The 14,405-nt window shown below is 38.8% G+C and overlaps 1 protein-coding gene across 2 annotated transcripts in view; it reads left to right on the forward strand.

The window, feature by feature from the left end:
* IQCG (IQ motif containing G) overlaps positions 1-14,405 on the forward strand; it is a 43,323-nt gene that overhangs the window by 13,557 nt on the left and 15,361 nt on the right. For both annotated transcript variants that reach the window (XM_046657761.1, XM_046657760.1), the window contains exon 6: positions 6,987-7,068. In XM_046657761.1, the coding sequence (XP_046513717.1) occupies positions 6,987-7,068 (82 nt within the window). The remainder of the gene's footprint in view (positions 1-6,986; positions 7,069-14,405) is intronic.

Consider the following 14,405-nt stretch of genomic DNA (forward strand, 5'->3'; position numbering starts at 1 on the left):
TGATAACAATAACAGCTACTGCTATAGACCTAACATTCGTTGCTGGCAAGGAAGCAAGGATATGAGCACTTACGTACATTACCAGTGGGAGAATGAATTCGTTTAATTCTTAAAAAGTGATTTATCTATGGTAATAAAAATATATATACCTAATTTTAATTTTATAGTATTCACTATTACATGTGTATTATTCCATAATTTATTTAACCATTCCCCGAGTTTGAACATTTAGATTGTTTCCAAATTTTTGCTAGAGCAAATAATGTGTCAGTGCATATGTTTGTACGTAAATATACGTCAGCGAACGTCTGAGTCTGTTATTATTCCATTAGGTTGAGTCACTATATGTGGAATTACAGAATCAAAGAAATAGTCTATAGATTAATGAATGATATTATGAAGCTATTTAAAGTATTGTTTACAAAGTTGTAATAACATGGGGGAAATGTTCATGTCGCAATTTTAAGTAGAAAAGGAAAGGCTGGAAATAATATAGGATTATCACATTCATATAATAAAACTACCAAAAATATGTATAGAAAACGAGACCTGGGGGCCGCCCCGGTGGCACGGGGGTTAAGTTCGCAGATTCCACTTCGGTGGCCTGGGGTTCGCCAGTTCGGATCCTTGGTGCGGACATGGCACCGCTGGGCAAGCCATGCTGTGGCAGGCATCCCACATATAAAGTAGAGGAAGATGGGCACGGATGTTAGCTCAGGGCCAGTCTTCCTCAGCAAAAAGAGGATGATTGGCAGCAGATGTTAGCTCAGGGCTAATCTTCCTTAAAAAAAAAAAAAAAGGAAAATGAGACCTGGAAGGAAATACCCAGTGTGTTAACAATGTGGGTAATTTTTTTTAAAAAAACCCTTTAACTTTTTAGTATTTTCTAGATTTTTACTTTATCAAGGGAGAAAATAAACTTAGCAAAAAAGCTAAGCAAATTGCATAGTATACCCTTTGATGTAGCATTCCTACTTTTGGAAATCTAACCTATAGAAAAAAATTAGTTCATATTAGATGTATATACAAAATGTTTATTGCAGCATAATGGCAAAAATCTAGAAATAGTGTAAATGTTCTTCTATAAAGGAGTACTTAAATGATTGTTAATTTTATGAAGTAAAAACATACAGCTATTAGGGCCAGGCCTGTGGCTGAGTGGTTAAGTTCGCGTGTTCTGCTTTTGGTTTCACCGGTTTGGATCCTGGGCACAGACATGGCACTGCTCATCAGGCCATGCTGAGGTGGCGTCCCACATAGCACAACCAGAAGGATCTACAACTAGAATATGCAACTATGTACCGGGGGGATTGGAGAGAAGAAGAAGAAGAAAAAGATTGGCAACAGGTGTTAGCTCAGGTGCCAATCTTTAAAAAAACAAACAAAAAAAATGCAACTATTAAAAAGAATGAATTAGAGCTATATGATTGGTCTGGAGGGATGTTCCTCATAGATAAATGAAAAGAAGTTACATGTGTATAGTGTGATTTTTATTTTTAAAAATCTGCTCATTCATGTATTAAGAGCCTAGAGAAGGATTTGGAAGGATATACATCAAAAGGCTTACCATAGGCTGCCTCATAGGAATGGGACCCGAGGGGAGAAGGGAGATGGCAGATTGTCCACTTTTTCCTTATACCTTCCTATTCTGTTTTGAAATTTTTTTTTTTTCCAGAGATTGGCACCTGGACTAACAACTGTTGCCAGTCTTTTTTTTTTTTTTTCTGCTTTATCTCCCCAAACCCCCCCGTACACAGTTGTATATATCTTAGTTGCACGTCCTTCTAGTTGTGGGATGTGGGACGCCACCTCAACGTGGCCTGACAAGCGGTGCCATGTCCGCGCCCAGGATCTGAACACTGGGCCGCCACAGCAGAGCGCGCGAACTTAACCACTGGCCACGGAGCCGGCCCCTCTATTTAGTTTTAAATGAAGCTTCTTTTGGTGGTAATTGTCTTCACTGTACAATAAAATCTTATAAAACAATAAGAAAAACACCAGTGTATAAATACAAAAATGGATAAAAGATAGATGTAATGGGTGATTCTTGGGAAAAGCCCCACTTGGGGGCTGCCATGGAATGATTTTTCCTTCCTCCAGGAACAGAGAGTGCTGAAGACATCCTCAAAGTATGCATTCTATCTGTGAGATGTGTGCATATCTGCCCCCAAGGAAGAATTAATAACGTGCGAAAATCCTCTACTTAAACCCCCTTTCATTAAGAATCCTTCTCACTTATTTTTAAATATGTATCCCTCTGCAGTATTATTCAGGGGAGACAGACCACTTTGTTCAAGACAGATAGTTCACTTTGTTTCTTTCAAAGCGAAAGAAAGTCAGGGGAGAATTTGCCAGGTTTTAAGGCCTTTTGAGATTTTGGTCAAAGGGTCAAAGTTCATGAGGTATAAATCTCATCATAGTCACTCAGCCTCTGCTCCAGAAAGGCAAACAGAAGGAGCCAGAACAGCCCCTCTGCTTGCTGAAGTGGCAGCCTGGAAGCTCCTTAGCGGGACTCAGCTGGAGAGTATAGGTCACATCTGTGATTGGTCCCTAATAACATGCAAGCCTCACCAGGACTGTTCCCATTTGTGGCAGACAGCTGCACAGAACTTGGATCTAAGTGAATATTGTTTGGGCATTGCTTTTTTTTTTTTTTTTAGTAAATAGATTTTCGTTTTAGAGCAGTTTTAGGTTTACAGAAAAATTGAGCAGAAAGTACAGAGTCCCTATATACCCCTTATTATTAATATCTTGCGTTAATACAGTACATTTGTTTTAATTGATGAGCCAATATCGATACATTATTATTAACTAAAGTCCATAGTTTACATTAGGGTTCACTCTTTGCGTTGTACATTCTGTGGGTTTTGACAAATATATAATGACACGTATCCCCCATTACAGTTTTATACAGAATAGTTCCACTGCCCTAAAAATCCTCTGTGCCCCACCTGTTCATTCCTCCCACCCTCTCCCTGAGCCCCTAGCAAGCACTGATTTTTTTACTTTCTCCTTAGTTTTGCCTTTTATAGAACGTCATGCAGTTGGAATCGTACAGTATGTAGCCTTTTTGGATTGGCTTCTTTTATAATATGCATTTATAATATGCATTCCTCCAGGTCTTTTCATGGCTTATACTCATTTCTTTTTAGCACTGAATAATGTTCCGTTGTCTGAGTGCACCACAGATTACTTATCCCTTCACAGGCTGAGGACCATCTTGCTGCTTCCAGGTTTGGGCTATTCTGACTACAGCTGCTATACACGTCTGTGTGCAGATTTTTGTGTGGACATGTTTTTAACTCATTTGAATAAATAAGGAGCACTGTTGCTGGATTGTGATGGTAAGAGTATGTATGTTTAGTTTTGTAAGAAACTGCTGCACTGTCTTCCAAAGTGGCCGTACCATTTTGCATTCCTACCAACAATGAATGAGAGTTCCTTTAGCTCCACATCCTTGGCAGCATTTGTTGTTGTCAGTGTTTTGAATTTCTGACTTTCTATTAGGTGTGTAGTGGTCTCGTTGTTGTTTTAATTGGGCATTGCTTTTGATAGAGAGTAAAGAGTGGGCTGACTGGTCTTTGTCTCTTGGTGTCCTGAAGTTTCCTTCCATTGTAATGATGACTCAAAGTGCAGTCTGATCTGGAGAGGTGAGGCATCCTTTGATGTGGCATACATAAAATGACAGGAGAAGACAGTTCACTGAAGGGAGCACACAGCGGGTCAAGAAACATATGAGAAAAGTTTACCTTCAAATCAGTAGTATACCATTTTTCATTTCTCACACTGGCCAGTTTTCTTCTTTTTTTTTTTTTAAAGATTTTATTTTTCCTTTTCCTCCCCAAAGCCCCCTGGTACAGAGTTGTGTATTTTTAGTTGTGGGTCCTTCTAGTTGTGGCATGTGGGACGCCGCCTCAACGTGGCCTGACGAGCGGTGCCATGTCCACGCCCAGGAACCAAACTGGGGAAACCCTGGGCCACCGCAGCAGAGCCCCGAACTTGACCACTCGGCCATGGGACCGGCCCCAGTTTTCTTCTTTATAGCAAACAACACTAGTGGGAATGTAATTTTAGATGTAATCTATTGAGTTTCTTCCATATCCCTAGAATAGTTATGGCACAATTTTTGGTTAAATTAATATTTAATGTTTTGATTATTATTATGTGTAAATAGTTCATAGATGGGACAGGTAGTATATATAATGATTAAATTTTCTTTCTTGAACTATTTTTCTCCTAGAGTTAAAATTTGACCCTCCTTTTTTCTTTTTTTTAAAAAAATTTTATTGAGGTCCTATTGGCTTATAACATTGTGTAGATTTCAGGTGTACATTATTATATTTCAGTTTCTGTATAGACTGCATCGTCTTCACCACCAATAGTCTAGTTTTTGTACTTCACCATACATATGTACCCCTTTACCCCTTTTGCCCTCCCCCACCTCCTTCTCCTCTGTTTTCCAATCTGTTTTCCTTATCCATGTGTTTGTTTATCTTCCATGGATGAGTGAAATCATACAGTGTCTTTCTCTGTGCAACTTATTTTACTTAGCATAATACCCTCAAGGTTCATCCATGCTGTTGCAAATGGCATGATTTTGTCTTCTTTTATGGCTGAGTGGTATTCCATTGTATATATATACCGCCTCTTCTTTATCCAATCATCCACGTCTTGGCTATTGTGAATAATGCTGCGATGAACATAGCGATGCATACATCTCTTTGAATTGTTAATTTCATGTTCTTGGATAAATACCCAGTAGTGGGATAGCTGGATCATATGGTATTTCTATTTTTAATTTCTTGAAAAATCTCCATATTGTTTTCCATTACCATTCTTTTTGTTTGCCAGTTTTTTGACATTTCTATTCCAAATCCAGCACCCAGCTCTTCACCAGAGCTCTAAAATTCTCTAAATAGAGTCATACATATTAAGCTTTCCCTTTTTTTTCTTTTGAAACTTTCTTCTGTTGTCTTGCTCCTATCTGCTGGTTGCTCCTAGAGCCTGCTACATTGCCATTGTCCTGGGCCTTCCCTTCATCTCCTGAGATTCCCTTTTAATCTGTTTTCTAGACCCCATTCTTCTTCTTTGTGTTAGTCCCTCATTTTGTTGGAACATGTCTTTCTGTAGTTTCTTAAAGAAAGGGTGCATGGAAGGTAAATATATTAAGATCTTGCATGTCTGAAAATATCTTTTTTTGTCCTCATGCTTTCTTAGTAATTTGACGGGGTACAGATTTTCAGACTGAAAATTATCTTCTCTCATAACTTTTGAAGGCAATACTCTACTAACTTCTAGTTTCCATTGTAAATGACATTTATTTATTTAATTGAATCTGTCCTTGGGGTGCTGAGTATATCAGTAGAGATAAAGTATTTATTCTTTATCTTTCTTATCTATTTCTTATAATCTATAAATGGGAAGTATATAATCTATAGTTTGGCAATGACAGTCTCAAGATTCTAGTTAAGTATGTGCTTTCTAAAAGTTCCTGAGTAGCAATTCTTATCTAGATGCGATTTTGTGATAAGTTTTTTTGGTTGTTGCTATAGACTGAATGTTTGTGCTCCCCCCCAGCCCAATCCATTTGTTGAAATCCTAACGCCCAACGTGATGGTATTAGGAAGTGGAACCTTTGGTAGGTAAGTAGGTCATGAGGGTGGAGCTCTCATAAATGGGATTAGTGCCCTTATAAAAGAGACCCCAGAGAGCTCCTTCTCCCTTTCCATTATATAAGGATGCAAATGAAAATGGCCATCTGTGAAACAGGATGCAGCTTCTCACCAGACACTGGATCTGGTGGCACCTTGGTGTTGGATTTCACAGCCTCTGAAATGGGAGAAATAAATTTCTGTTGTTTATAAGCCACCCAATATATGATATTTTTGTTTTAGCAGCCCAAGCTAACTAAGACAGTTATTGTTTTGTTTGTTTATTCTTGTATTGTTTTGTCATTTTGTTTGTTTTAGGCCTAAATGATGGTATTGCTGGAGATAAACAGAATTCTGTTTCCAGAGAGCAAACAGAAACAGTAACATGAAGTAGTTAGTTTCTCATTCAGACAGGACTGAATCTGAATCCTGCCCTGCCATTGACTGTTTGTGTGACCATCGCACGTGCATTAGTCTGTGTCTTCTGAGAGCTGGATGCCCAGATGAGATCATTCATGCAAAGATTTTATCAGGGGAAACACCTGTGAGGGAAAGTGGGGAGGGAGCCTTTAGACCCAATGCTTTATGGACCCCAAGTGAAGGAGAGGGAAGGTCGGGTGGAAGAGACTCCCCTGCAGTCTGAGGATGGTTCGGCAAGGGCATCCGGGAACCGTTGAGCCAAAGTCAGCTGTCAGAGGAGTCCTGGGTCTCCTAGGAAGGGCCTGCCTTAGTATCCCTGCCGCACACACACATGGGCTGGGAGCAGTCCTCGGGAAGTGTGGCCTCAGAGCACACACAGTGAAGGATTCCAGAACCTAGAGCTGGGACCCTTATTCCAGCTTACACTGCCTGTAGTTGGAGGCCTGTGAGGCACATTCTCATGTCCACCACAGCAAGTTACCTCAGCTCTCTGAGCTGCGTTTCCCCCATCTGTAAAATAGGGGTAATGATAGGGACTGCCTCAGAAGGTTATTGTGAGCTAAGAATATGTGAATCAAAAGGACTCTTCTTCTTCCTCTTCTTCCTCTTCTTCGCTTTTTCTCAGCAACGGCTATTTTAGATGCAACACTGATAAGCCAGAAAATCCTCCTCCAATTTACTAGGACAAATCACAGTCTTTTTAAAAGTGTTTCTGAAAGTGTGTTCTGTGGACCAGCACCATTGGCATCACCTGGGAACTTATTACAAATGCGAGTTCCAGGGCCCTGTCCCAGACCTGCTGAATTAGAGTGTCTGGGGCAGAGCCCAGGACTATGTTAACATCCGGGCCATCCTTGTGCACGCTAAAGTTTGAGAGGCACTGCTTCACACACAAATCATTCTTATTTCTCCTAGGGAGAAAAAAGGAAGAAAACAGATAAAATCTCTTCAAAAACAGCTAATTAATGTCAAAAGGGAACGGCAAGCTGAAGTGCAGGTAAGAATGACCTGGGCAACGCGGAAGGTTACTGAGCTGAAGGCACTCTATGGAAGCCAATGTTCTTAAGCAAAGAAAAGTCATGTAGGAGAAACTGTGGTTTCTCTGAGGGTGCCTTTACTACTGAAAATATAGAGAGAGTGACTGGGGAGTTGGCCTGGGATGTACAAGTGTGTCCAGAATAGAACTCTGGGGGAGCCCATCCAGGGCGCTCTTAGTTTGTTCTTACCCCTCCCGTCCCACCATCCACACCATCCTGTCCTTCCCTACATCAGACCTTGTCTCTCGGACTCTCTTGTATTCTAACATCCCAGATGAGAGACTTTAGTCCTAAGTAGGACATTCACCACATTACAAATCTCCTTATACGTGACGCTCAGGTTTAATAATGTCATTTGTGTTGTATTTCAAGTACAGAGTGGATGTAATGAGCTTTTATAGTCATTAGAACCTAACCTTATATCTAATTTACCTCTGTAAGAAAATTCATCCCAAGTTTTAAGCAACTGACTTGCAAAACAATGATCAGGCTACAATCTAGGCAGTTAGAAATTAATTCTATTAGGATGACTAACACTATTCGCAGTTTAGAAATTTACAAAGTATGGCCTGATATCAGCTTTTTATTGCCTAGCTATTTGGATAAGTTTATGCTTCAGATCAGGAAATCTTCATTATTCCCTACATAGAAGTTAGAAGAATATTTTAAAAATGTATTTGGAAGAATTGTTTAAAAAAGGCCGCTAGCCTTTCTTCCAAGATATTATTTTTAAGTCTTCTGAAAAAATTGTTTAACATCATCTTTTATTTTCTATTTACCAATTACAAAGTACCTTTGGTATTGATTTTTACGGGAGTGTCTCTATTAACCCTCTGTTTATAGCTACATTTTTTGAAAACCATTTTTCTTCTCTGGAGCATTTCACAAAAATTGGTGTGTACTTAGGTTTTCTCTCTAATGAATATACCGTCTCAGAGGTTTCTTAGCTTTTTTCCCTGAAAAGCTCTCCCATTATTTAAAAATTCCTTGAGGATTAAAATAGAAGATATTTATATTAATTTCCTTTTAAGCCTTCAAACCAAACAATGTCAAAAGAAGCCTCAAGGGGCCAGCCCAGTGTTGTAGTGGTTAAGTTTATATGCCCCACTTCAGCTGCCTGGGGTTCACAGGTTCAGATCCCAGGCACAGACCCAGCACTGCTCATCAAGCCATGCTGTGGTGGCATCCCACATAAAATAGAGGAAGATTGGCACAGATGTTAGCTCGGTGACAATCTTCCTCACCAAAAAAAAAAAAAAAAAAAGAAAGAAAGGAAAAACCCCTCAGGTTTGGCACTCTACCAGTTAACTCCCCTGTGCTACTATCATGACCACTTTTTGTTTGTTTGTTTTGGTGAGGAAGATTTGCTCTGAGCTGACATCTGTTGCCAATCTTCCTCTTTTTTTGCTTGAGGAAGATTAGCCCTGAGCTAACATCTGTGCTAGTCTTCCTCTATTTTGTATGTGGGTTGCTGCCACAACCCGGCTTGACAAGTGGTGTAGGTCCATGCCTGGGATCTGAACTCGCAAACCTGGGCGACTGAAGCAGGGTGCAGTGGACTTAACCACTACACCACAGGGCTGGCCCCCATGGCCACTTTTTTTCTCTTTCTTAGACACTTTGGTAATAGTTTTCCAGCTAACACTTGCCTGTGAAACTTATCCTCTTGGATTACATTCTCAGCCATTACATTTAGTCAAAATAAAACTAAATCAGAATATCACTCAGATCTTTTGATCATCAAAAAAGGGAAATATAAAATAGGACCAGAAGATCCAAGGCAAACCTTGGAACCAAAAAACAGCCATCCAGATGAAATCAAGTTAAATCCCTAGGATTACTAAAACAGCAGTGAATTCAGGCCTGGAAAACAAGACGATGGTAGGAAGGACACTAGAGACCTGTGGGTCAGAAAATTATGCCGGCAATTAGGATGGCAGGTTTGTGTGTGTGAAAGTGTGTGTTGTGGTCCCTGGAATATGACAGAGTAATCACCTTAGAGATGAAGCTTCCTGCTGGGTCCCCAGGCAAAAAGGAAAAGTCACAAAGGAAAAAAAAAACCAGGTTGCTGTTAGACTTCCAAAGGACATCAACATATAAAGCAAGGTAACAGTGGAGCGGCATTTTCATGAAACTAATGGGAAAAAAAGAGAGAACCAAGATCAATATATAAAAATCAATGTATCTTTTCCATACATTGGCAGCAGACTTAGAAAAGGAATTTGAAAAAAATATATATATTATTTACAACAGCATGAAAAATATCGAATACCTAGCAATGAATCCAACAACAACAAGAAAATATCTGGGACTTCTTTGCATGAAACTATAAAACAGTATTGAAAAATTAAATAATACTTAAATAAGTGGAGGGATATACTATATTTATGAATTGGAAGATTCATTATTATAAAGATATCAATTCTTGCAAAATTGATTGATACATTGAATTCAATCCCAGTTAGAATCCTGATTGGATTTGATTTATTTATTCACTTATTTTTGTGAAAGTTGGCAAACTGGTTCTAAAATTTATATTGATATGCCAAGGATCAAAAATAGTCAAGACGATATTGAAGAGGAACAAAGTGGGAGAACTTGCTTTACTGAATTAAAACAGTGTATATTTGTGCAAGGATTGAAAAATAAAGCAATGAAACAATACAAAGAGAACCTTTATGGATTTATGACAAGGGTGGCACCACAGAGCAGTGCCAGGAGGTGTTTTAATAAGTAATGCTGAAGAAATTGGGTACCTATATGGAAAAATTAAAATTTTACTCTAATCTGACACCATACACAAAAATCAGTTCTATAGATCTAAATGTGAAAGGCTAAAGCATAATATTTCTCGACAACATAGGAGACTATTATCTTGCCTTTGGATAGGAAAAGATTTGTTAAACAGATCACAGAAAGTAAAGTTACAGAGGAGAAGGTTGGTAAATTTGACTACATTAAAATTAAAAACTTCTGTTCATCAAAAGACATCAATAAGAGAGAGAAAGAGTAAGCCACAAAGTGGGAGAAGATATAGCACATATCCAATAAAGGGCTTATATTCAGAATATATAGGGAACTTCTACAAACTAATGACAAAGGGACAGATACCTAATGGAAAAATAAGCACAAGGGTGCAGAGGCATTTTCAAAAAGAGGATATCCAACTGGCCAATAAATGTATGAAAGTGTGTTCAACTTCACTTGTCATCATGGAAATGCAAATTGAAACTGCAAGGAGACACAATTATCTTCTCATTAGAATAGCTAATTCTATCATATTGGTATTATATTTGGTATTAATTTATAATACCAAATGGTAATGATATGGAGGAATGGGAATTCTAATACACTCATGCTGAGCGTTTATAATAGTATTAGCAGTCTGGAAAAAGTGTAACAATATCAAAGTTAAAAAATAGGTGTACCTTATGACCCAGCAGTTCTACGCAATAGAATCTGTATGCATGTGGAATCATGCACAACAATGGCCAATAAAGCATTGGTGGTAGCTAGAAATGAAACAACCAAAATGGTTATCATACATTATGATATATTCATTCAATGGAGTACTAAAGTTAAAATTAATGAACTATAGCTGCCACATCATAAACTTAATGTGGATCGAAATAGTCCAGACACAAAAAAGACATACTGTATGATTCCATTTTTACAAAGTTCAGAAAACTAAACCATAGTGTTTAAGGATAAATGATTAGATTATAAAACTGTAAAGACAATTACCATAAAATTACAGATAGTAGATACTTTTGGGGAAGAGAGAGAGCAGTGGTTGAGAAAGAATGTAACGGAGAGCCCGTGTCAATCCTGTGTCTTAGCCTGGGAGATTGTTATGTGGGGTTTACTCTGTTATAATTGAGTTAGATGTTTATTTTTGTGCATTTTTTTGAAGCATATGTTCTATATTCACACACACACAGAGTTAGAAAAAAGTAATTACGTGTGTGCTGTGTGTTAGAGGAGAGTACGAGGGGTTATGGATGCATCGAGGAAGGAGCTTCAACCAAGGGTGGCGAGTGGAGGAAGGACACCCTATAGAAACTGTATTTAAGCCAAGGCGTAAGGGATGTCTCCAAGTTAGCCAGGTGAAAAGGAGGAGAAGAATGTTTCAGGCAGAAGGAACAGAAAAAACGTATTTGAAGATGTCATTATGTCTTCCTGATGAATTGATCCTCTGTCATTGTACTTGGAGAGCTCAGTACTGTCCTGGAAGCTTTGCATGATATCTTAAGACAGGCCTGAACTACTGCATCCTCGAAGCCATACTTTGTTTTTTCTCTGGCCACCCTATTACTAACTTTTGCATGTTACCTGCCTCTTTTCTTTACCCAGCCCCTCAGCTTTTTGCATCTTTGATGACTCTAATTTCCTTTTTGGGGGGAACAGATATGGAGAGAGTACCAAATAGAATAGTTAGAGATGACTATGCTGATATCTAGGCTTCAAAATGGATTAAAGAATAAAATGAAGCTGTAGAAAGCATGCTTGCTAAGTTTGCAGGCAACTCAGAGCTGGTATACGATAAGTAATAGGTATCAGAATTCAAACCTCTGCTGCTTATTGGAACACTGAACTGACTCCAAGAAGAAGCGAAGGTTAAACTAAAGTCCTGACTTTGAACAACCGTCAAGTTGGGAATTGTGAAGACCTAACTTGTCTTCAACAGTTTTGTCAGAGGCTTAGCTAGGCTCTAATATGAGTCCCTGAGGTTCGGGCCCCACCACTGGCTGTTGTTGTCACAGCAGTTTAAAAAGGTGCCTGCCGTCCCCTGTCTTCTTTAGACTTCTCAGAGTCTTCCGTTCACAGTGCCTCTTCTAATGGCTTTCATCCGAGTCTTAGCAGTCATGACAACAACATATTACCATACAATATTGTGAAAAGCATTTGGAATGCTTCCTCTTTGTTTTGATTACTGCAATTTGTGGCACTGTGTAATGTTTATACAACAGGGAAAAATATTCCCCTATCCTCGGTTGTGGTTAGACGTCTGTAACAGTGTGTACAGTTTCAGGCATCACATTTAAGGAGCTTACGCAGAAGAGATCAGCCAAGACAGTGAGATGTATGGAAATGTTATTACAACAGGAAAGAAAAGAGGAAATTGGCATGATTGGAAAGGGAATAGTTCAAATGGAAATGAAATCAGTGGGTGGAATTGGAACCTGAAACTTCAGAAGTTTGGACTTGATTATGTTTCATCTGCATTTTAGAGTGGAGACTGTTTAGCTCAGAGTTTGTTCAGAACCTCTTATAGAGTCAGCCAGTATTCTTAGTCATAGACAGACAGACAAATATAAATGTTAATTTAATACAGAACTGTATTTTTTTTTGTGTGGCTTTTATAACTTTAATAGACCACATTCCCATTTTCCTTTTTCCATCTAACCAAAGAGGCAGCCTGAGGCAAGACAAGCTCCAACTTCTCCAGATAGGAGCTTCCAAAAATTCCAGAAACCAGTACTCTCTTCCCTACTTTGTGTTCAATTATGAAAATAGACATTACCATTAGAAGCCTTTGGCACACAGTATTGTGGCAGCCATCAGAGTCTTATGAACTCTAATTGGCTGACTGCTTCTTTCCATTACTAAATCATGTTTCTCTGAACTCAAATAACAAGTCAGAAAGTCTAGATCTGAAGGAAGTTTTGGGATTTGGAAGTAAATTTTGGTCTGCTACAAAAACCTACAGATATGCTACATCTGTGCACAGACCTTGATCACGGGGAAAGCTCCAGACACCATGGACGACCTGGGTTATGATGGTGGGTTGTGGTGAAGGCAGATCTTTTCTTAGTGAGAATCTTAAAAGAAATTTATACAAGTAAACACCCTTGGCCTATAACCCACTGCTTCTAGGCTGGATCTTTGTTGCACACTGGGAAGATGAAGAAATGGAATGGCACTTCAGTTCACTTTTTAGTATGACTTGATCATGATTTTACCATCACTAGCATGTGAGTATTTTGTTTCCACACTGTCACCATGGAAAGCTATAAGTCTGTGCAGAATAGCAGCACCGGGAGGAACTCAGAGGAATCAGAGGCCCATGGCCACAGCATCAAAACCAGATGTCTCTGGCTTGGCACATGTGATTATAGACCAATGTTGTATAACCTTAGAAACAATTACGTAATATAATACCTTCTGTTTTCCGTAAGAAGAAACTCCTAGAGTTTTAACTCTGCATTTCTGATCTTCATGTTGTTACTCTGAGGAACTTAATATTCAATTTGATGAGGAAAACTGGCCAGAACGTTCTCTTGAGTTTTTGAAAGTATAGTTTTGTGTGGACACTATTTAATAAATACCGAACCGTTCAACACTATTAGATTCTGTGCGAAACAAAACTACAATTATTTATGTGGGCTGAGATTTTCTGGAAAAGGTTTTATGGACTTAAGCGATGTATAAGCTGAACCTTGAAGAAAATCTAGGCCATTAAGTAGGTAAAAGGATTCCAGTTGATGAAGAAGAGAAACTATCACATTTTACTTTAACTCGTCTTCCTAGAGATTCAAACTTTATATCACTGACTGCCATACAATTTGGAAATAGAAGGGAGGAAAGAGGAGAAATGGAGAAGACAGAGGAGAAGGGAGGAGCATGTAAGAAGGGAAGAAAAAATGTGAGCCAAAAAAAGGCATATCTTAAAATTCATTTAGTGAACATTTATTGAGCACCTAAATTGTGCCAGGCACTGAGCAGGATTAACAGATGAGAAAATGGTCTTAGAGAGCTTAGGCAACTTGCCCACAATCCTCCAACTTGTAAGAGGTTCTGAAGTAGTAAGATGTATCATCATCTGGGCTCGTAGCATGTTCTTCGTCAGAGATACTCATCTCTTTGGAATGGTTCTGATGCAGTTGGGATAATTGTTATCCTGTTGGAATGGTTCTGTAGAGTTACACCAAGATATCAGATAAAATGACTTGAAAAATTCCTTTCTAACTATTTTAAGGACCCATGATTCTTTAAACTGTGTTTGCTTTTTGTTATGGATGATCTTGACCAATTTCTGCTTTGTTTCTCCTTCTAACACTTACTTAGAACTAATTCCACCCAGGTTACGTGGTAAGATTAAGGTTGGCTGATACTTAGAGAAACATAGATCTCTGATTAGAGCCATGCCTTTGTGTTATTAATAGTATGTTCACTGTTGTGCTGTCCGCTCACTCTGACTACCTCTCTGTGAAGTTACTCATACGTTGTGTGGTTCATTTCGAACAATCAAATGTTGCCTCCCTGACCAAGAACCGTCCAAGGCTTCCCAAGGCAC

This window comes from Equus quagga, chromosome 4, assembly GCF_021613505.1.
Source record: "Equus quagga isolate Etosha38 chromosome 4, UCLA_HA_Equagga_1.0, whole genome shotgun sequence".
Lineage (NCBI taxonomy): Eukaryota > Metazoa > Chordata > Mammalia > Perissodactyla > Equidae > Equus > Equus quagga.